This window comes from Mirounga angustirostris, unplaced genomic scaffold, assembly GCF_029215605.1.
Source record: "Mirounga angustirostris isolate CCGP_5_RB_7025 unplaced genomic scaffold, mMirAng1.0.hap1 SCAF_5, whole genome shotgun sequence".
Taxonomy (NCBI): domain Eukaryota; kingdom Metazoa; phylum Chordata; class Mammalia; order Carnivora; family Phocidae; genus Mirounga; species Mirounga angustirostris.
Window position 1 is genome coordinate 151,539,663 of NW_026991713.1, and position 23,741 is coordinate 151,563,403.

Sequence of the window (23,741 nt, forward strand, 5' to 3'; positions counted from 1 at the left end):
AGAAATAGTAAGATACTGAAGGGTCTGGGCAGCGACAGGGCACAACGGGACTCCCACGTGTATCACCACCCACTCTCCATGCAGAGAATGGTCCCGAATGGGGTGTGTATAGTACAAGGAAGTGAGAGATCAGTTTGGTGGGGACCGTGGCTGTCCAGGTGAGAAAAACCTGGACTAGGACAGGGGCGCTTGGGACATCCTTTAAAAATAGCCTCAGGCTATTCCCAATCTCAACTGCCAATGTCTTTACTGTATGTTTACATAGTATTTTAAATTACTTAAAAAAATAAACTGTGATAAGCACAACAAAATAAAAGAGAGATTTGGGGGCCCTAACTCAGATACTTTGATTCACTAGGTTGTATATACATACGTATCCAGATCTCTCTTTTCAAGGGACTCTTACCCATTCATTCTAGCACTAGTCCAGGGACTAGCATTTGGAAACCACTGGTTTGATCACAGGAAACTATCAGTAAAGTGCTAAGGCATTTAGGCCGGGAGTTTTTGTGAAAATTTTTATAAATTTTTTTTTTTTTTTTTTTGAGAGAGAGCAAACATGCATAAGAGCGGGGGTGGGGAGGGACAGAAGGAGAGGGAGAGAATCTTAAGCAGGCTCTACACCCAGGGTGGAGATCATGACCTGAGCCAAAATCAGGCTGAAAATTATTAACATTTTCTGAAACGATGACTGAAGATTTTAGCAGTCAAAATATTTTAGACTACATCTGTTGAAATGGTTTAAAATTCAAAGCCCTTAAACACGAGTACAAAAATAACTCTTTTTAGAATCCCTTACCTGAGCCTGGTAATTCCTGGAAAAACCTGAACACCACTACTGGAGAGCTGAGCTCATCTTCCACCTGAAAAATCAATCTGATATTACCAAGTAACATTAAACCCCAACACCTGCAAAATAAAACAGTGAGTTTGGAAAAACAGGCTAGAGATAAGCATATTTTCTTAATAAACACGTAAAACTCAAAGGTTAATTTCACTTGCTACAGAAACAACAATCAAGGGTTTAGTAAAATTCCTAGAAATAATTCTAAGCTGGTTCTAAGAATACACTGCTGAATTAGAACATCTGACAATGGCACGCTGAAATTAAAGCAGGAGGAAACTATAATGATAATAAACATAAGTGTGCCATTAAAGATCAAAGGAGGCAAGGAAAAAGTATAACCAGAATCAGTGTTGGGAGAGCTGAAGCTTTCAAGAATCTAGAAATTATGCTAACTCAAGCAGGACTGACTGCAACTTTTTTTTAAGATTTTAGAGAGAAAGCTGGGGTGGGGGGGGTATTGGGGAGGTGGGGAGAATACGCTCCATGCCCAGCGTGGAGCCCGACATGGGGCTCGATCTCAACGACTCTTGAGATCATGACCTGAGCCAAAACCAAGAGTTGGGACACTTAACCGACTGAGCCACCCAGGTGCCCCTGACTGCAACATATTTTATATTCACAGACATAGTATTCTCACTTTGTAAAACTCTCAGAACAGGATGTAAGTCCTGCTGGCAAGAAGATAAACACAGTCTAGAGCTTCTGAAGCTTCATATTTTCTCAATCACTGAAATGGTCCTTATATTCGGGACAGGGGTCAGATGACTAACTTCATTAATGGATTTCATTACAGACAAAAACATTCACTGCATTAAGATAAGCCAGCATGAAGTTCATGCTCACCATCGAACAAACACACAGCTCGCCCTCAGCTCCACCACAGGGTCAGGATACAAAGGGAACAGCAATGCCCTTGACAGAATATGACACACAGGGACAGAGGATCTCTGAGCATTCAACAATTCTAGTCATAAAACCTATTTTCCAGGGCGCCTGGGTGGCTCAGTCGGTTAAGCGTCTGCCTTTGGATGTGATTCAGATCAAGCAAGATGTGTATCCAATCTACCAACTTACTGAGCTGATTCCTTTGCTCACCTATCATCTCCTCTGACTTTCACATAAACAAATAAATCTGTTAATACTTTTAAAGCTGGAGGGGCTTAATATCTAAATAGAATAGAGTAAACCCAAGAAGGAAACAGAAACAAAAGCAACAAAATTCTATAGCCATTCCCCCATCCTCACTTAGGATAAGTCAGGATGATTTGAGTGCCGAGATTTCTATATATAGTTTAATACAGTCTTTGGTTTCCTATTTCTTTGAGCTTGGTGGTCTCAAATGTCAGTGTATGAGAAATACTGTCCAGGGTTATGTACACAGAATTCTGCTTCTAGCACATGGCAGACTGAAATGCTGGATTAAATATCCTGATAACCAAAAAAACTTTTAAACCACGGCTAGGCTCACAAAAACAGTAAATCTAGAAAGAAGAGAAAGCAAAGAATATTGTTGGCTGAGCAGAGGTTGGAGGGAGGGGAGCAGGTACGGGAACCTGGCTTTAACATCCAGAGTCTTCAGGCCCATGTGCGGATGGCAGTAAAGGGCACATAAATCTGGGACCCTTGAAGGATGCTCCAGGTGAAAAGAGGGAGAGAAAAACTCCACCCGCTGACCAGCAAGAGGGTTTACCGCCACTTGAGGCTCTGTCTACAGAGGGAGAAAAAAATTCTCTCATGAGAGAGCAAAGCATCAGGTAGGTGTGCACCACAGAGGCCTTGATGTCCCATGTGGCGCAGGAGTCCTGGAGCTGTGGAACTGACGGACGGACCTGGGCCAGTCACACAGGCAAAAACATCTAGTTTTCAGTGACAAGTTATGACACACCCACACAGGCAGGAGTCGGCAGACACCGTCCAGGGGTGATCCAAGAACTGAAATAATAAAGGAACAATCAGAAATTCAGAAATAGACGGTAGCAACCATGCTCAAATAGAAAAATGAAGACCAGGAACAATTAAAAAAAAAAAGGAGGCTGAAAAGGAGGCACTGACTTGAATAAGAACTAGAAAGAACATGCTGGAAGGCAGAAGAAGTCATGGAAAGTAAAAGCCCAGCGAGGGCGCCTGGGTGGCTCAGTTGGTTAAGCGACTGCCTTCGACTCAGGTCATGATCCTGGAGTCCCTGGATCGAGTCCCGCATCGGGCTCCCTGCTCGGCAGGGAGTCTGCTTCTCCCTCTGACCCTCCCCCCTCTCATGTGCTCTCTCTCTCTCATTCTCTCTGTCTCAAATAAATAAATTTAAAAAATCTTAAAAATAAAATAAAATAAAATAAAAGCCCAGCGAATGGCTGACGCAGATGCCAGGCAGCTCAGGAGCAAAGAAAGGCCTGGTGAAGCTCATGAGGCAGCGGCAAAGAGGCGGCGCTGGGACGTGTCAGAGGGGCGCATGGCACACGGAGCGGCGAGGTTCACTACGCTGCCAACTCAAGGTCCAGAGGTAAGACCGGAGAAAGAGGTCATATTTGCAAAAACAAACTTGACAGAATTGATCAGGAAAAAAAAAAAAGAACCCTCAAGTTTAATAAGCACAAGTCCCAAGCAGGAGTTTTAGAAAATCTGAGGATTTTCGACCACAGTCGAAGGAGGACCCTAAGGACGGAGACGATCTTAAAGGCCAGCAGAGACGTAAACAGTGCATGGGGGCATTCTGCGGTTTTCAGGGGTAAGGGTGAAATATTAGACTCCCCCCCGTAGGTGCCAAGGTTAGAACGAGGCCCACGGGCCCAGGAGAGGCAGGTAGGCAGCCCACGACTCGGCTGCTGGGAAGATGGGCACCAGCCCACGGACCCAGCAGCTGCCCCAGGCCTCCCGGCAGCGGGAAGAGGCCCCGGGCTGCTGAGCCCGGGAAGCACGTCTGTGCTGCAGACACAGCTCGTCTCCGACGCCCTGGCTTCAAGTCCTAGCCCCGCCGCCTACTATGATGGGACTCGGGACACGTGACCACAGCGAAGAGAGATGAAGTAACATCACTCCACCGCAGTGACGTCCCGTGAGGACTCAATGACTGGGGATCTGTGGGAACACCACACAAAAACTGTGGCAAGAGCAAAAGCCATTTAATAATGACCAGGATTTTGTGATGCCCTACAATCTTCACTTTGCTTTTTCATACATTATCTGATCTGCCCTTTGTAACAAGTCCCTGAAGCAGGACAAATACTAAGTTCTCCTGAAAACCGACCGGGGACAGAATGGCCCACTGGTTCAGAACACAGGCCAGCTCCACCGCGTCCTACAGCCACGTGGCCCAAGCAAATCACTGAACTGCTCTGGGCCTGCTTCCTCACCAGGAAGGAGGAGACAGCCACTGCGACCAACTCACAGACAGATTTATTCATTCACACTTAAATGCCTACTCTAGGCCAAATAATAAACTTGGCACACTATGAAAAAACCAAAAGACAAAAGTCCCTGCCTTTACAAAGCTTCTACAAAGAAAAACAGACATGGAACACACACACGGTCTCAGGTAGTAAGAACTGCAATGAAGGACACACCCAGGGGACAGAGTGATGGACAGTGGCAAGGCTGGTTCACATAGGACAGCCAGGCAAGGCCTCTCTGAAGACATGATATTTGGTGGGGTTTTTTTTTTTTTTTTTTTTTTTTAAGATTTATGTATTTATTTGAGAGAGACCGTGTGAGTGAGCAGGGGAGGGGCAGAGGGAGAGGAAGAGAGAGAATCCTCAAGCAGACTTCCTGCTGAGCAGGGGGCCCGATGCGGGGCTTGATCCCAGGACCCTGAGATCATGACCTGAGCTGAAATCAAAAGTCGGATGCCCAACCGACTGAGCCACCCAGGTGCCCCTGAAGACATGATATTTGAACTAAGATCTGAAGGGTAAGAAACGAGTCTTGAAAAGAATGGAAAGGAACAGTGCTTCCAGCTAGAAGGAAGAGCACACACGCAGGGGACTACGGTGAGGGGTAAATGAGAAAACCCCCGCGCTCAGCACTGTGCACGGCACACGGCATGCATCTCACACCCGGCAGCTGTGATGAGGCCTGTTACCGAAGCCTCAGTGCTGCACGGGGTTGGCCGGTGGTTGTACCTTTCCCGAGAAAAGCATCCACTGGAGGGAGGGATGGAGCAGGGTTCCCTGGCCTTACACAGATGCCCCAAACCCACTGGTGATTAACCAGCACCAGCAGAATCTCCCAGCTTGGAGGAGGAGGGAGAGAGGATATGAGAGCCTGAGTGGGCTCAGCAAGGGAGGGACAGAAAGTCCACTGGCCCAGCACTGCCTTGATTCCTGCCATCTTGCTCATGCTAGTCCATAGTCTGGGCTTCTCTGTTTACTAAAGGAGTCCAACCAACATACCTTCACTGACAACTGAGCTCACAGGCTTAGGCAGTTAAGAGAATGACTCAATGTCACAGGGCCTCGGTGGTATGGCTGAAATGAGAACCCAGGTCTCCTGACTTAACATGCATCCCTCTGCTTCTCCAATGGGCCACTCTCCTCTTCCAAACTAGAACTTGGGTCATCTCAGGTCAACTGAATAGGCTCCAAGCTCCTACTCTGAAGGCAACGCCGAGCAGCCCCCCTCTCAGGCACTTAAAGCAAACTGTGTACTAAAATGGAAATAAACACTATTAACTTGAACCCCAAATTAACTCACGTATTAGTTTTGCACTTAACTGGGTCCTGCAGCACCCAGTGACCCTGTTTAAATTAGAATCTGACCTATATTTTCTGAAATTCTAAAATACAATGAAGCAAAACATGAAAACATTCAAGCCTGAACTGATACTTGGTTATTAGCCCTGCTAAATCCTCATCTCCTTGTCTGGTAATTACCCCTAGACAGCACTCTCCGATAGAGTTTGGCATCTTTTAGGGAGATACCAGGGGAAGACAAGAGCAAGGTCACGTGCTTATCTTTTCCTTACTCCTCACTCTGTGCAAATGAAAACTCTAATGTCAGAAGATTTCAGAAAAAGTCATCCAAAACATTGTGAGAGACAAAATGACTTTTCTTATCAGGAAGATAGGTGTTTTAAAATCACTGGTCAGGTGGTCAACAGTGTTTGTGCATTTATAAATTTTAACAGAATAAAACTACAAATGATTATATGAAAAGCACCAAAGGGGTTCAGCAAATGGTACAAATTTCTGGGGTTTGTGCTTTCTGTAGAGTTAGGTCATCAGGATGTGCATGATTCTCTTCCAAAGAATGTGGGTTTTACTAGAATTGTCACAATTACACTGAAATGCATCAAATCTGGAGATCATTCTAACTTGAACTTAAGCTATTTACTTCAAAAACAGACCAAATTATATACCGTACCAAGATTTTGATGTGGTTCACTTTCTTCAGACTTTCTTGTAACCGTTGACTCTGCAAAAGACAAACAACAGCTTATAATTACCATAATTTCATTAAATTATATGTATTTAATAATTACTTATTATAATTTCCCTAGATCAACATAACATATTAAGAAATGGTTTTTAGGAGGGTCTTTGCAGGCCTGCAAACAAGGATCTCAGGCAGATAAAGCCATCTGTCACTTGGTGGCTCCTGAGGTAGGCTGCCAATTCTTGCTTTTCAACGACTGCAAACATTCCCCAATCTTTCGGTTGCAAGTTACATGCAGTGCTTCCAGAAAGGCTTTTTCTAATAAGACATATATGAATTTGTCATATTAGCAACATAAGTCATTCATTCTTTCAAAACCTACTCAGTACATGGCCACAAATGCAAAAACAAACTACTATACCAAACTAAAAAGCTTCCGCACAGCAAAGGAAACCACCATCAAAATGAAAAGTCAGCCTACTGAATGGGAGGAGTTATCTGCAAACAATTTACCTGACAAGGAGTTAATGTCCAAAATATATACAACTCCTACAACTCAAGAGCAAAAAACCAAAATCTGATTAAACAATGAGAAGATCTGAATAGAGATTTTTTTCCCAAAGAAGACATCCAAATGGCCAAGAGACACATGAAGAGATGCTCGGTATCACTCATCATCAGGGAAATGCAAATCAAAACCACAATGAGATATCACCTCACACCTGTCAGAATGGCTAGTATCAAAGAGAAAAGAAATAACAAACATGGGCAAGAATGTGGAGAAAAGGGAACCCCGGAGCACTATTGGCAGGAAAGCAAACTGGCATAGCCCCTATGGAAAGAGTATGGAGGTTCCTCAAAAATTTAAAAATAGAACCACCTTATGATTTAGCAATTCCACTTCTGGGTATTTATCCAAACAAAGCAAAAACACCAATTTGAAAAGATATCTGCACCCCCTCCCCCATGTTCACTACAGCATTATTTACAATAGCCAAGATGTAGAAACAACCTGAGTGTCCATCAATGGATGGATGAATAAAGAAAATGTCGTATGTAATATACATACACAAGGAAGCATTATTCACCATAAAAAAGAATGAAATCTTGCCATTTGTGACAACATGAATGGACCTTCAGAACATTATGCTAAGTGAAATAATTCAGAAAGAGAAAGACAAATAGTGTATGATATCACTTATATGTGGAATCTAAAACAAAACAAAAAACCCCACAGGCTCATAAATCCAGAGAACAGACTGGTGGCTGCCAGAGGCAGGGGGTGGGAAGTGGGGCAAATAGGTAAAGGTGGCTTAAAGATACAAATTTCCAGTTGTAAAATAAGTCAGTCACAGGGATGTCATGTTCAGCGTGGTGACTATAGTTCATAACACTATATTGCATATCTGAAAATTGCTAAGAGTAAATCTTAAAAGTCCTCATCAGAAGAGAAAATAATTCTGTAACAGTGTATGGTGACATGTGTTAACTGGACTTGTAACTGTGGTGATTATTTCCCAATATACACAAATATTGACTCATCATGTTGTACACCCCAAACGGATATAATGTTATATGCCAATTATAGCTCAAAAAACCCCACAGAACTACTGAGTGCAAATGTGCTCAAGACACAGAACCTGATACTGGGGAAGGAAGAGCAAAGATAAATGAGGAGCTGTTCAGAGCACAGGGTCTGGAATAAGCACATCTGAGTTCAAAATCTCACCTGTGGGACAAGGATTAAGTTCATCTGCCACTTACTAGCTATGACCTTGGACACCTTATTCAGCCTCTCTGCGCTTCAGGTCCCTCGATGATAAAATGAGGAGAGTAGCTATCTGACAGGGTTGTTGTGTCAGGTGCCTAGAAACAGTCTCCAGAACACCGTGTGCATTACGTCTGTGTGATGACCTACCTACTGCCTCATCGTTCTATAGTCGTTGTTGTTGTTTTTAAAGATTTTATTTATTTGACAGAGACACAGCAAAAGAGGGAACATAAGCAGGGGGAGTGGGAGAGGGAGAAGCAGGCTTCCTGCTGAGCAGGAGCCCGATGCGGGGCTCGATCCCAGGACCCTGGGATCATGACCTGAGCCGAAGGCAGACACTTAATGACTGGGCCACCCAGGTGCCCCTCATCGTTCTATTGTTATCTCAATCCGAGGTCTCTCATTATTGATGTGGGGATAAAAGAGCATCTACGTTATGGGGTTGGGGTTCATTCATTCTGCAGTTATTTACTGAGTGTCAGACACTGGAAAACCCCTCATGAAAACTACTTCTTAGTATGCTGCTACCAGTGGACTTCATATCCTAGGAAGTGCAAATGAAACCGTGCATGCACAGTGCGCGGCATAGTGCTTTGCACTGAGTAAATGCTCACTGCTTCCCAGGAAGATGAGAACAATGATGATGAGGATGATGGGAGGAAGCAGAGGAGGAGGATACAGATTTCTGCCCCCACAGATGGACTAGGAGGCATGAACGTACAGATGACCACACGTGCTACATTCCCCGGCAGTTTCCCACATGCTGGGAGCAGCGTGGAGTCAGCGACAGGCCATCAGATGTGGTCAGCAGTCCTGTGACCAGCTACAGTGTTTGCTTGCAGGAAGACAGAGCTGCAGTGACCTCCAGAGTTTGGTAGTTAATGTCTCATTATTTTCCTGTGCTCTGTAAGCCAAAGGGAATTGCAGAGCCCTCCCCTGATGCCCAGACCTTCCCCAAAGTGACTAAGTTACCATGGCAATAAAGGCCTCCCCTTCTGAACAACCAAACCTCAAGACGTGAGCTGACAGTCCAGTGACAAAATTTTTTTAAAGATGTGCTTTTGTAAACCTAATGAACACAAATCTTGAAATTATCTCATGTAAAAATCAAACTACTTCATTTACAGCATTTGTGCTGCATGAGAAAGGAGTCTCAGGATGAATGATCCTGACATTACAAACCCAAAGACAGCTGCTACGGTGACACAAAGATACGAATTTCCCCTAAACATAAAAATGACACGTGAGGAAGTACTGATTCCACAGAACACATTTAAAACAAAGATTTATTTTTAAATCCATCTGCATGTGATCAAGCACTACTGTGAGAGCCTCACACGTATGCGCTCATTCAGTCCTCCTAACAATCTCTTATTACATCACCCCCGTCTACCACGTAAGCCAACAGACTTAGAGAGGAGTCGGCAAGCTTTCAGACTCAGCTCAAACCGCATAAACATGACTTTCTTTGCTTTCTAAACTAGAGCATAATGACACATTTTCACAAGAACGCCTCATACAGAAGGAGAATTATAGAACTGTCCCTAGAGCCTTGCCATTTGGGAGCCCAAGCCAGCTGGTATTAAAAATACGCAGCCCATCCATCATCAACCCCCAGTGGCCATATTTCCTTCCCCCTCAAGAGACAGCCAGTCAGGGGCCACATTTACCTCCCGCCCCCTTTTGCTTCTTTCACTCCTTGGCTCTCATCTTGTGACTTCTTTTCTCATCCTATGCTGACATGGGCATTCATCTAATCTCATTTCATGTGGCCACAATTGTTGGGACACCCCAGCAGTCCCTCCCAGAACTCCACACAGGAAATGTACGCATGCAATCTGCTTGCTTATGAGAAGCCAAATCCAGACAAGAAGGTCATGGATGGTGGGTGAGGCAATGAGGCAGTTTTCCGTCGCTGCTTTTGCCACAGACTACTGGTGGCTCATTTATTTACTATTTTTATTTTTGTAAAGATTATGTATTTGACAGAGAGAGACACAGCCTGAGAGGGAACACAAGCAGGGGGACTGGGATAGGGAGAAGCAGACTCCCAGCTGAGCAAGGAGCCCAATGCGGGGCTCGATCCCAGGACCCTGGGATCATGACCTGAGCTGAAGGCAGACGCTTAACGACTGAGCCACCCAGGCGCCCCTGGTGGCTCATTTAAACTTGAGGTTTCTACTCACCAGTTGGCAGGCATGCTTAATCCTCTCCACAATCCCATCGAGGCCCAAGTACTGTAAAGACAACCACAGTGGCAGGGCACGGAGTTTGTCTGCTGGCTTGTTTGATGTAAGACCGGCAACTAAAGTCTAAAAAAAGCCAATATGGTTTTAGCGATCAAAGCCAGTGAAGACACACAGCAGAATTATCTAGTTACCATTTTCCTCTGCACTTAGTATGGTTCAGATGCTATGCCAGGCACTTGGCTTGCCTTATTCATCTGACCATCTAACGGCCCCATAAGGCAAGAGTATTCTAGACAACCTAGGTCAGAAAACTTGCTTTCAAGGGCTCACGGCTCAGGTGTGGCAAAGCCAGGATGAGAATCCAGATGGGTTGTGTCCCAGAGCCAGAACTCTCAGGCACTCAAGAGGAAGCCCCTTCCAAGGCTGTTCTGAGTATCCTCAAACACCTGGCCATTATCGACTGAGCAATACATTAACTGTTTTAGTAAGAATCACTTAAAGCTTATTTTGCATAGGCCTATCACTAACTGATCCACTCTTAAGAACCACTTCTTAGAAAAAATATGTTACAACCTTCCAGACAATGGGGATCAAGAGCTTTAACTACTTTTAATAGTAATGTCACTTCTGGGGACATATTCTAAGGACATAATTTGAAATATAGAGAGATGCTCATTATTTTAGTAACAAAATTTTGAAAACATCCTAAAAGTTGACAAACAGAGAAGGATTACATTGCAGTATTTAAGTAACAGAATACTACGCAGTCATAATGTCATAAGAAGTTCCTCATACACATGGGGGCCTATGAGGAGAATAAATAGAAAAAACGTACACAGTACTGTTTCACTTACGTCAGAAACATTTTTTTGATAAAAAAAGTCACAGAAGTGGCATTAAGGAAACTTTCTACTTTTTCCCTATTTTGCTCCCAGACTTGCTAATGATTATTACCCACTCCCCAGTCCCTCCCAGTGAGAGTGAGCTTACCAAGGCAGGATCGTCGTGTTTATAAAGGGTGACTGCAGGGACAGCCGGCAAACCCAGCCATGGACCCGGAGTCAGTGTCATGCTGTCACATTTGGTTGCAGCCTACCAGAGAGAAAACAACTTTTTGTTACAGACCATCAGAATACACTAAACCCAACACCCTCCTCCATCCATAAAAACATGAAAAGCCATCAGGGATTGTTTTTGTTTTTTTTAAAGTAGGCTCATGCCCAGCACAGAGCCCAACATGAGGCTTGAACCCACGACCCTGAGATCAAGACTGGAGCCAAAATCAAGAGTTGGATGCTTAACCAACGGAGCCACCCAGGCGCCTCGGGGATTAAGTGATTTTAAATTCCTTCTTAAAAACACAGTATTTAGTAAATCAATCACATACCAGAACTGATGAGGAGACATAACCTAGAGCCAAGGTTGCCAGATTCACACTGGGAAAAAAACACAAATTATTTATTGCTGCTTATTCACTAAGTTTATACTTAAAAAAAAAAAAAAAAAAAAAAGGCTGTGTTGTTTTAAGCCGACATTTAAATGTCTCTCAGCCGGGTTATAAGTGCTTATATTAACAGAAAATGCGGCATATACCAATTTCAGCAAAACCCTGAAAATGTGCTTTAATCAAATGTGTTTCAGGGGATGTCACCTACTGTTGTAATGTAATGGGTGTCTTGTTTTATATCTTTCATATAAAAGATTTTCTAGTCATCAACTCTTTCCCAGAGGGACAAAATAACCCAGCTCCTATGGCGTGCTGGTGATGGATTCCTGGAGCTGCCCCGTATCCTCCCCTAAGCCCTTCTGGGAAACCACCCCAATCTCGTCCATCAGACCACAGCTTTGGGTGGAGGAGACACCTGCTCCAGAGGTGGGCAAATCACCGAAACTACGGAAGTGTTACATTTCCCTGGCCATGGTGATGGGCTCAGTAGGAGGCTTTTGTTGGGACTTGTGACCCTCAGAACACAAACCTGGAAAGCAAGCTGGAGCCACTGCAACTACTTTGCACCAAAATAGGAAAGTCTATCTATAGATGGAGGCACAATAGAGGAAATTAGGCCAAGTGACTGGGGGAGAGGGTGGGGAGAGGAAGATGTTGAGCCCTGGCTGATGCTGTGCCTAAAATAATCCTAACACATCTTTTTAGTTACGTGAGCCAGTAAAATCTCTTCTCGCTCATGCCACTTTGGGCTATTTTGTTACCTTTACCATAGAACCCAATGAGCCCTTAGAGACAAAAGTTACAACAAAGTAAGAGCCTGGATGCCCACTCTTGATGAGCACTGCGTGCAGGCCCAGCACGGAGCCAACCTCGCCCTCCACTCACCCCTCCACGTGAAGCCATATGCCATACTGCTCACAGAGTTCTTTCAAACGTCCAATCTTATCTGTGTGCCCTACTGCTGCAGTTCCTAGGATAAAACACACAAAAAAGGATACTAAAAGCAACAAATACTTTGAGTCTTTACAGCATGATAAAAGTTTTTAAATACGTTATCTCTAAGAAGGAAGTAACATTCTACCTGTTTTACTGAGATTTTCTATGTGAACTGGCTTAAAATCAACTTTTACAAGTTGGTAATTCAAATTCTTAAGTGTGCATGTTCTCCATTTTATGTACGTATGTAACAAGCAAGCTTGTTAATACTGTTACTTAAAACATCTATATGCTTTTTTTCCTATATACTTGATGTTCTTTCAGGAGAAATATATTCAAGTCTCTCACTAAGATGGTGGGTTTGTCAACTTATACTTGTATTTTATCAATTTTTCCTCAGGTTTTCCTTTATATTTTTCAGTTACGTTCATCAGCATCCTTAACTACTATGTCTTAGTGGATTATATGAATTTATATAATTAGTGTGGAGTCTACTTATCTCACACTAACATGGCTACAGTACTTTCGTTCTGTCACTATGTGCCCAAGATACCCTTTTCCACACTTGCTTTTTGTCATTTTCTGGGTTTTTATTTAGGTATGTCTATTATAAGTGTACATAGCTAAATTTGCAGGGTTTTTTTTAACCCAATACGAGAGGTTCTTTGTTTTAATATGCTAAAGTCAGTTTAAATATACTGAATGCTTTAACCTGTCCCCTTGATGAATCTGTTTACACTACAGGTTGGGTAGGCGGCTCCCTCTTCACAGAGCATGAGTAAAACGGAACTCGTGTATTCTCCCGACCATCCTAAACTTCCAGTTAACAGAATCCCACCTGATAAGGTTGCATACCCTCACCAACTGCCAACAAACACAACCAATGCAAGTGGTTCCTTTGCAGGGTTTAGGTCAATAAATCATTCATAACAGATTTTTGTATATAGAGTGAGGTAAGGGTTAAGGTTCAATTTTTTTTTCCCATGTGGATATCCGCCAGTTCCAAGACCACTGGTGGAAAAGACCCACTTTTCTTCCCTTGAAATACCTTGGCATCTTTGTAACAAGTCAAGTGACCCTATACATGTGAGTCTATTTCTAAACTCTACTGTCTTCAATTAATCCCACAGTGTCCTGTGGGACAACTTTATATTAAGTCTAAAAGCCAGATAGCCTAAGTCTTTGAATTTTGTTCTTTTTCATAATTATTTTGGCTATCCGTCACATCCTCTGTATTTCCATATAAATTTTAAAATCAGCTTATCAGCTTCTGTTAAGAAATTGTAGCCTGCTGAAATTTTGATAGGGGCTGATCTGTACAATCTACAGATTAATTTGGGGAAATCAGACTTCATAATATTGAGTCTTTCCACAGGTACATATCCTATATCATTCATTTGGGTTTTCTTGAATTTCTCTCAGCAATATTTGTAGTTTTCAGTGTACAAATCTTGCATATATTTTGTTAAATTTATCCATAAAGTTTTCATTTTTTTGATGCTATTATGAATGGCATTTTTAATTCAATTTCAATGGTTCATTGCTGGTATACAGAAATCCTGCAACCCTTGATCAATTTGCTTATTGTTCTAATGGCTTTTCTGTAGTTTCCTTAGGACTTTCTATCTAGATAATCAGGCCATCTGCAAGTAAAGACAGTTAATTCTTTCTAGTATGTGTGTCATGTCATTATTTTTCTTGCCTTATGCACTGTCTGGAGCTCCAAGTACAATGCTGAATACGATGAGGGAAGCACAGCAGAAAGTGGTTGTTGAACTGCCATGCTCAAGGTGCACATTTAAGTATGACATTTTAAAATTCAATTTAGAAAGGAGGCACACAAAAGAGAGAAGCACTTACAACCTAAATGAGAAAGGACACACATCAACAAAATAACTCCCCAAACAAACCAACAATTAAAGGGAATCTAAGGAGCTAAGTGTAGTATTGTAATTCTCACCACGATGCTGACATAAACCACCTTAAACATGTGGTGCACAAACATTTTAGACTTTTTTTTTAGGCTAAGTACCTAGTCTTTCTCTCATATGTCTAAAATGCGAGATTCAGTTCATAACACCTACCAGCATTTGCTACAAGCAAAAGGGGCAGTTTTCCGCGTTCTATATCATCTTTAATCAGCTTCTCCAGGAAGGCAACATCCTAGATGAAAAGGCAAACCACAAAAGCATGAAGCAACTAGCATAAAAGCTATACAATAAAAAATCAGAACTTTCAAAAGAAGCAGATGACTCTCAAAATTAATCATGCAAATCAGTAAATGTTCTTTTTTCTTTTTTCTTTTTTAAAGTAGGTTCCACACACAGTGTGGAGCCCAACACGGGGCTTGAACTCATGACCCTGAGATCAAGACCTGAGCTGAGATCAAAAGTCGGATGCTTAACCAGTTGAGCCATCCAGGTGCCCCTCAATTCTTGACCACTTTTCTATTTTCTCTTATCACAGAGATAAAAATCAAATAGTTTCCCTTGAAGACTAACTACAAAAATCAGTTAAATGAGATCAAAGTTAAAAACTGCATATATACGGACAAATATTTCTCTAGTTTTAAATACTTATGTTTAAAAAAATATTCTCTCAATCCACCCCCCCCCAAAATAGCCAAAAATTTATCTCTAATATTACTCATTGATGTATCCAAACCAGAAGATCAAACTACCTTGGAAAAAGAAACACGGAACCCTAAAACCTATCCCTTTTGTTTCTGGCTTCAGTATGGGAAGGTTTAACACTTGAATGTCTAAAAATAAGCAGAATAGGGGGAGGGAGGGAAAAATAAAACAAGATGAAATCAGAGAGGGAGACAAACCATAAGAGACTCTTAATCATAGGAAACAAACTGAAGGTTGCTGGAGGGGAGGTGGGTGGGGAATGGGGTAACTGGGTGATGGGCATTAAGGAGGGCACGTGATGTAATGAGCCCTGGATGTTATATAAGACTGAGGAATCACTGAACTCTACCACTGAAACTAATAATACACTATGTTAATTGAATTTAAATTAAAAAAAAAATTTTTTTTTTTTAAAGAATTTAATTGAGAGAGAGAGACACAGCCTGAGAGGGAACACAAGCAGGGGGAGTGGGAGAGGGAGAAGCAGGCTTCCCGCGGAGCAAGGAGCCCGATATGGGACTCGATCCCAGGACCCTGGGATCATGACCTGAGCTGAAGGCAGACGCTTAACGACTGAGCCACCCAGGCGCCCAAATTAAAAAATTTTTAAAAATTAAGGGAAAAAAGCAGAATCCAATTCCAATCCCACATTTTTAAAATCTGCCATTCACAAAGCCAGACAATGATAACCTTTCAAAGGACGAGCTTTAGAAGAAATTTCTGGTGCTTAACTGGACTCCCATGTTTCTACTTAAAGCAGGTGATATAGTAATGACAAGATTCCTTAAGAGGCAGGTGTTTCTGACCTATATGCCAGCCAGCCTCCATGGATGGTCAAACCCGTAAGCACATATTATACAATAGGAAGATATAAGCGATAAATGAACAAGCTAATAATTATCTGGAGGCCAGCAAACAGAATTCAGTTGAAAGGAAGACACGGTTTCAAAACACAATTCCGTACTATTTTACAAACCAAAAAGAGAACTCACCATCTGATGCTGGGATCCAAACATAGTGTTACATGGCACACGACACAAGCAGGGGAAGGGCAACCCGAGCTGCAAGAAGAAACATACAATTTCGTAAGAAAGAGCTTTGTCACCATTCATTTATGCCCCCTAAAGAATGTGGCTCTAAGAAAAGTCACAATTACTCTTTTTTAAACAATCTCTCTCCTTAGGAACTCTTAATATTATAAACAGATGTTGAAGGACATCTAGAAAGTCAAGTTTAAAAAAAGGGTGTACTTCCAGGAGCAGAGATTCTTTTTTTTAAAGATTTTATTTATTTACTTGGGAGAGTGCACACTCGCGAGACAGCACAAGCAGGGGAGGGGCAGAGGGAGAGAGAGAAGCAGGCTCCTGGCTGAGCAAGGAGCCTGATGCAGGGCTCAATCCCAGGACCCCGGGATCATGACCTGAGCCAAAGGCAGATGCTTAACGGACTGAGCTACCCAGGCGCTGAGATTCTTATAAGAAGATACAGACAATGTAATATTCTCTGTGTCAACGAAATGAGTAACTATCAACTCATGTTCTAAATGAGTATCTTTGTTATATTCTAGAATATACCAAAAAATAAACAACACTTTTCCAAACCAAGAAATAACCAAGCTCTAAGCATTTTGGGAGATAATTTAGGATCCTTCCTCCAAGCATTAGTAATAAATAACACCAGCAAAAGGCATTCAAAGAACAGGATCTCATTTATGGATCCACCCACTCCCTAAGAAGCAATAAATATGGATTAGCAGATGTACATTTCTTAAAAGAAACGAAGTCAGTGTTATGAATGGAGATAGTAATTATCAAATAAATTTTATATTCTTTATTTTTAGCTTCCAAATCCTTGAGGAGTTTATAGTTTGTTTGTTTTTTAAAGATTTTATTTATTTATTTGAGACAGAGAGAATGAGAGAGACAGAGAGCACATGAGAGGGGGGAGGGTCAGAGGGAGAAGCAGGCTCCCTGCCGAGCAGGGAGCCCGATGCGGGACTTGATCCCGGGACTCCAGGATCATGACCTGAGCCGAAGGCAGTCGCTTAACCAACTGAGCCACCCAGGTGCCCCGAGGAGTTTATAGTTTTAGAAATTTTTAAACAGTTGCAGCATAGTGTTCTGGGTAACTAAGACCTGGTAGCACCATTTCAAGACCAAAAATTTAATGAGCACACTTTCTTCCCTTTCTTTTTAAATTATGAAACTGAAGCCCAAGTAAAACACACAATAAAAAATAAAGAAGTTTAAAGTGAAAATGCCGGGGCACGTGGGTGGCTCAGTCGTTAAGCATCTGCCTTCGGCTCAGGTCATGATCCCAGGGTCCTAGGATCGAGCCCCACGTTGGGCTACCTGCTCGGCGGGAAGCCTGCTTCTCCCTCTCCCACTCTCCCTGCTTGTGTTCCCTCTCCCGCCATGTCTCTGTCAAATAAATAAATAAAATCTTCAAAAAAATAAAAATAAAAAAATTAAGTGAAAATGCCCTCCCACCCCATAAGCCATCAAGCCACTACTGTTAAGAGATAGTATAAAACCTTCTAAATATTTTCTAAGTATTTATATAAATATTTTTTGGGTATGAAAAACATATACATATACACTTTATTTTTTTTTAAGGCAAGTTCTGTGCCCAACGTGGGGCTTGAACTCACGACCCCGAGATCAAGAGTCGCATGCTCCACTGACTGAGCCAACCAGGCGCCTCACACATAAACACTTTCAAAAACATGAATATGACCATCTTATATATACTATTTTGCCATCTGCCTTTCTCACTTAACAAAATACCTTTCTATAGCTTTTTTTTTTTTTAAGTAAGTTCTACACTCAGTGTGGGGCTTGAATTCATCAAGAGTTGCATGCTCTTGTGACTGAGCCAGCCAGGTACACCCCCACCCCCATACGGAGTTTGAAGATTGGATTGCTGTCCAAGACAACTTTGGGTCCATAAGAACCTGGCCTGTAATAGATACTCAGGAAGTAATTTGTTCCAGGTTCCTGTAAGGATATTATAAATCTGCTCATTCTATACACACTCAAAAAGAGGATATAAGGGGTGCCTGGTGGCTCAGTCAATTAAGTATCTGACTCTTGGTTTCAGCTCGGGTCATGATCTCAGGGTTGTGAGATCGAGCCCCGTGTTGGGCTCCGCGCTCAGCATGGAGTCAGTTGTTCCTCTCCCTCTGCTCCTCCCCCTGCTCTCTCTCATAAATAAGTAAAATCTTAAAAAAAAAACAACAACAAAAAAAGAGGACAAACCTTCTTGCCACCAGTGACCACAGCTCATAATCAACTTAGGTCCCAGAGTTTCCCCCATGTATCACCCCAGGATTCCTCCATCTTACAAAAGACAAACCCTCCAATCCTATGGGTTTTAAAACAATGTTGGCCAAGAGGCTGAACATTTTTTTGTAGCCCCCTAATTGGGCTACATGTACCATGAAATTCAAAAATGGTAATGTTCTTTGATCTACCAATTCTAGATAGATTCTGAAAATCTATATAATATAATCTAGAAAGTATTTTCTAAATATAGAAAAAGCTTTACACACAAAGATGTCCAGAATAATCCTATGCAAAGAGCATTACCTGAAAATGGTCAGAGAAAATAAAAGAATGTGAACATTTTAATTGCCCAAAAGGGAAACAGTAGTAAAATACCATACTGTCACTTGAAGGAATATTATGAAGATATTAAAAATAAACTGTACTTGGAGGAACTGTTGATACAGCGTATGTACCTGTTATAACACTAAGTGAAAAAAGCCAGACATAACCATGTAAAAACTCTTTGATTAAAGTCTGGGGAAAAAAAACGTTGACTGTGGCTGCCTTTGGGCAACTAAAAAAATAAATACACACACACACACACACACACACAGGGTGCCTGGGAGGCTCAGTCAGTTAAGTGTCCAACTCTTGATTTCAGCTTAGGTCATGATCTCAGGGTTGTGGGACTGAGCCCCATGTCAGGCTCCATGCTGAGTATGGAGCCTACTTAAGATTCCCTCTCTCCCTCTCCCTTTACCCCCGCTTGCGTGTGCGTGCGCTAATATATATATATATTTTTCACACACACATATATATCTGAAAATTAATATACCTTTATATATTTTCTGATAATGACAAAACAAGCATATATTTCTTTTCATTTGAAAAAAACTGCAGCTGAAGAAATGGGTCTACATACTATGAAGTTTCAGGACAGAACAAAACACAATTGCTTTAAAATATCCACCGTATACCACATTACCTGATTACAAAGGTACTGGCCCAGGCCAGGCCTAGCAGCAGCACTAAGATATATGACAGGTTTTTTGTTATATAACACATTGAAACCATCCACTACAAAGTCTTCATAACGAGAATGAATAGCAAGCCTACAAATCTTTGCAAGTCCTTCTCTTTCTTCTTCGTGGAAATAAGCGCAGCCATTTTCATACCTGTTAAGAGACAGCCATATATCAGTATGGTCTTATCTTTGGTTAACTCTGATTTTACAATCCTAATCTTACAATCCTGGAACTAATTATTTTCTTAACCTAGAAATTGTCACCTAGAACAGTCAAAGGAAGATAGGGATCACCCTCATCTTAGATGGCTGACCACACCTTACAGCTGGAGATTATAAAGAACAGAGGAAGGGTACCTGGGTGGCTCAGTCTTAGCATTTCAGCCCTAAAACATCCAAAGTAAATAAAATTGTCAAAAATGCTAGGCAGCCTAACTTTTGCTTTCACTATTATCTGCCTGGGGCCGATTACTCTTCTTGGTCTGCTTTCTAGAAAAGGAGAGAGAATGTCAATTACAGGTGGTGGAATATTAGAAGAAAATTTCTCCTTTGCAATACAGTTAGGCAAACTTATACTCTTTTCCAACATCTGAAAGCGAGTCTCTCAAGTTAAATCTTACAGGGTTAGGCAAACATTCCTTTTCTTTAAAAGTAACAGCATAAACACAAAAATACCACTGGTCCTATGTCTTCCTTACCTGCTATAATTCCTTAATAATGCCAACATTATCACAGCATAAAGCAAATTTCAATTTCATAACACACACTCAAATTCCTTATGGCAGCATTTCCCTTCTACTAAAGCACAAGCTAGTATTTTGATTAAAAATACTTGAAGCATTTTCCTACTCTATCTTCTATCAACATATGCCAAGCAGGAATCCTAAAAACAAGTAACTCTGACATTATCCAAACTATATGTGCTTATGTTCTTGGCTCTTGACATACTCTTATTCTTTTGCTCATTTAATCCTCGTAACAATACCATAACATAAATATTGTTCTCCCCATTTAACAGATGGGGAAACTGAGATATTCAGAGATTAAGCAACCCTTCAAGAGGAAGGGGAAGAAGCAGACATGAACTTAGGTAGCTATGCTATGCAGCTATGCAGAAAACAGTCTGTAGCCAACTCATATATGTCCTTACCTGAAAATTCTGCATAGCCATAACGTAGTGTCTGAAAGTATCCTGGTCATAAGTTTTCTAAGCTTCTCTTTGTCCAGAGTTGAAATATAAGCTCCCAGACTATGCCCCAGCAAAGCTATATGACCTTGTTCTCCAATATTCTGGATTCTGTTAATCAAAATGAATTATATTAAAAGAGCATTATTCAAAATACAAATAAAGCAATAAAACAAAACCTAGAGACACAGTATTTTCACAGAAATCTGTCAGACTTGAAATCCACTTAATGGCCTAGAAGGCAAAAATTCAGATAAATGTAAGAAATTTATGTATATAAAGTACTGATAATCCAGGGAACAAAAAGATTTTAAAAATTCAAATCCTAGGAGATAAATACCCTTATTTTTGTTGAATATCTACTAAATATAAAAACTGTGAATAATTTTCTCTCATTTTTTTTTGTTTTTAACTAAATGCCAGCCTAAGAACTACGGAGCATAGTGCTGAGGTACACTGGGCGGAAAATAAGTTTTTCAGAGACTCATTAGATGAAGATCAATTCCCCACACTGAACAGCTGTTTATAACAATACAGCAAATTCAAGGGGAACCAGGTATTGTTTTATGCATAATTAAAATGGAAGGACTAATTTCCCTTATAAAGAGTAAATGTAAATTGTAAGAATAGAACCAAAAAATGAGACAGGATACCGGGCAAAGGATATAGTTCATAGTAAAGGAAATATAAACGGGCCTTAAAACACATTAAAAAGACATTTAATGTGATTCATAAGAAAAATGTAAACTAAAATTATGCTGACATATTTCTTACCTTGCAGCTTGGCAACAGCCCTTAGGTCTGCTAGGAGCCTTGCAGGCAAGGTGTGGGCAAAGAAATATTGTCATGCACCGCTGGTGGGGCTATAAACTGGCATAATTCCACGGAAGGAAATTTGGCAATATCTATCAAAATTACAAATATACAAACTATCTGGCTCAGAAATCCCACTTTTTTTTTTTTTTTTAAAGATTTTATTTATTTATTTGAGAGAGAGAATGAGATGAGAGAGCATGAGACGGGGGAGGGTCAGAGGGAGAAGCAGACTCCCTGCTAAGCAGGGAGCCCGATGCGGGTCCGGGATCATGACCTGAGCCGAAGGCAGTGGCCCAACCAACTGAGCCACCCAGGCGCCCGAGAAATCCCACTTTTAAGACTTTAATCTCCAGAAACACTTGCTTGTATGATAAATGACACACATACAGAGTTACTGGCGGCAGCAATGTTTGTGACAGTAAACCTGAACAGGAGACATGGTTCATTCATCCAAAGTAAAACTAAACAGCTCTTACAGGTGAAAGCTCCTTGTATACTGATAAATGATGAACTCTTAGACCTAAATGAAAAAAGCAAGGTACAGAACAACATAGAGAGTATTTACATACTGGAGGGAAGGTAGACTTTGCTTATGAACACATACACATAAAGGATCTCTGAAGAATACAGGAGGACAAGCTGGGGGGGGTGGGTAGAGTATGAAGGAAATGCCCCTTTTCATCCAAGGCCTCGTAATTTTAGAATTCACATCAATTTTGGGTTCAGGTAACATATGCCATCACATCACCGACTGAAAATTGCCTTTGTAGACTGTTTTCTATCTTTTGAAATTTGAAAAAGGAGAATGATTACTTCTGTCTCCCCCAAATTAAAACAATTAACCATGAAACTAAATAAATAGCTAAGTGAGATGAATAAAAATAAATGGATGATTCACAGACAACGTGGCCTGCCACCAACAGATTCAGCTGTGGCAATTCTTAGCAGTCCGAAGCGGAAGTATGAAGCACACAGCAGTATCCTCTGGTCCCTCTGCCAGCCCCTCTCTACGACATGACGCCAGAGAAACTACAGGATTTAGTTTCAGTGAGTGTCTTCCTTTTGCAAAATATGTTACCTACAATATGTTACCTACCTGAAAAGGAAGAAATGAACACTGCTTTAACATCATACGTAACTGTGAATGAAACACAGCTCTGTTTTGGCAACTTGTAAGAATGTAATCACCGTTTAAAAAAAAAAAAGAATGCAATCACTATCAAAATCAAGAACACATATACTTTCAAAGAACGGCTGCCAATCGTCCCGCCTTACCGGGCGCTCTGGGGCTCCTCATCTTCATCTCCGTGCATCAGATTCTGGACTACCTGGAGGATGCTCACCATGTCTTGTCCGCTGCAGAAGAAGAAGAGGGCTGATGGACAGGTGGAAACAGCACACATTCCCCACCCCTCTATTTCCTTCACTTAAACCAGCCTTGATGAGGGTTGCTTTTTTTTTTTAAGTGAGGAGCTATAAGAATGTGCTTGAGATACACTAAACATCTTTTAAAAATAAACCTCAAATTAACTGAATTTTCCATATAACCATGTAATTATTAAATATTCTATGCAAACAGGAGATTGATTTCTGAAAATTTCAGCAGTATTACTTCAGCACTACTTCTCAACCTGTTCATTTGAATCCAAGGAGAATATTTAATAAGCGTGTTAAAAGAACCAAAATAGTCTTTTTAAGATGCTGGAAGGTCACAGAAGGAGTAAGAATACTCCAGTGCCACTGGTGTGACTAGTCTCCTTCCACGGAGTCGTCTTGTCTGGCTGTTCTAACAGACTTAAACATGTAATGCAAGCATCGTTTTCTACCACCTCTTCCCCAAGCAGGGCAACTGGAGATCTGCTTAGAGTGCAAATGGATTTCCTTCTCTCCAAGATATGTTATTAAACGCTTCTTACGTGAGGGGTTGAAAACTTAGAAGAATGCGAATGGCTAAAGTAGTAAGCAACGGCAACTTGTAATAACTGTAATATAAAAATATTATCACTCCATTAATGAGAATATGACTAATAAAAAGTTCTCTTTGGAAAAAGCGGCACTGTCGAAACAATGCCCCAATGCCCTTCCTCTCCAAGGTGCTGCCCTTCATGCGAGAAGGGCTCTGGCCCTTGGACACTGTGGAGAGAGTGCTGCTAGTCATGTGACCTTGAGCCAGCTGCTCAAACTCCCTAAGCCCCTACACTACAGAATTTTGAGGACACAATCAGTGCACGAAACACGTTTAACACCATGCCTGGCAAAGCA

The 23,741-nt window shown here is 41.5% G+C and overlaps 1 protein-coding gene and 1 non-coding gene across 4 annotated transcripts in view; both read right to left on the reverse strand.

Moving 5' to 3' along the window:
* Positions 1-23,741, reverse strand: part of PDXDC1 (pyridoxal dependent decarboxylase domain containing 1) — a 50,375-nt gene that overhangs the window by 9,776 nt on the left and 16,858 nt on the right. For all 3 annotated transcript variants that reach the window (XR_010411855.1, XM_045875019.3, XM_054507521.2), the window contains exons 4-14: positions 22,755-22,835; positions 20,628-20,774; positions 19,439-19,628; positions 16,180-16,248; positions 14,639-14,717; positions 12,504-12,588; positions 11,559-11,607; positions 11,162-11,263; positions 10,169-10,294; positions 6,200-6,250; positions 800-863 (exon numbers count right to left, since the gene is read on the reverse strand). Coding sequence is in view for 2 of the 3 variants with exons in the window: in XM_045875019.3 (XP_045730975.1) it covers positions 800-863; positions 6,200-6,250; positions 10,169-10,294; positions 11,162-11,263; positions 11,559-11,607; positions 12,504-12,588; positions 14,639-14,717; positions 16,180-16,248; positions 19,439-19,628; positions 20,628-20,774; positions 22,755-22,835 (1,043 nt within the window). In the remaining variant the exon portion in view is untranslated. The remainder of the gene's footprint in view (positions 1-799; positions 864-6,199; positions 6,251-10,168; positions 10,295-11,161; positions 11,264-11,558; positions 11,608-12,503; positions 12,589-14,638; positions 14,718-16,179; positions 16,249-19,438; positions 19,629-20,627; positions 20,775-22,754; positions 22,836-23,741) is intronic.
* Positions 22,164-22,232, reverse strand: LOC123845136 (small nucleolar RNA SNORD45). The gene has a single exon (XR_006790971.1). It is a non-coding gene; the product is annotated as a small nucleolar RNA SNORD45 (small nucleolar RNA).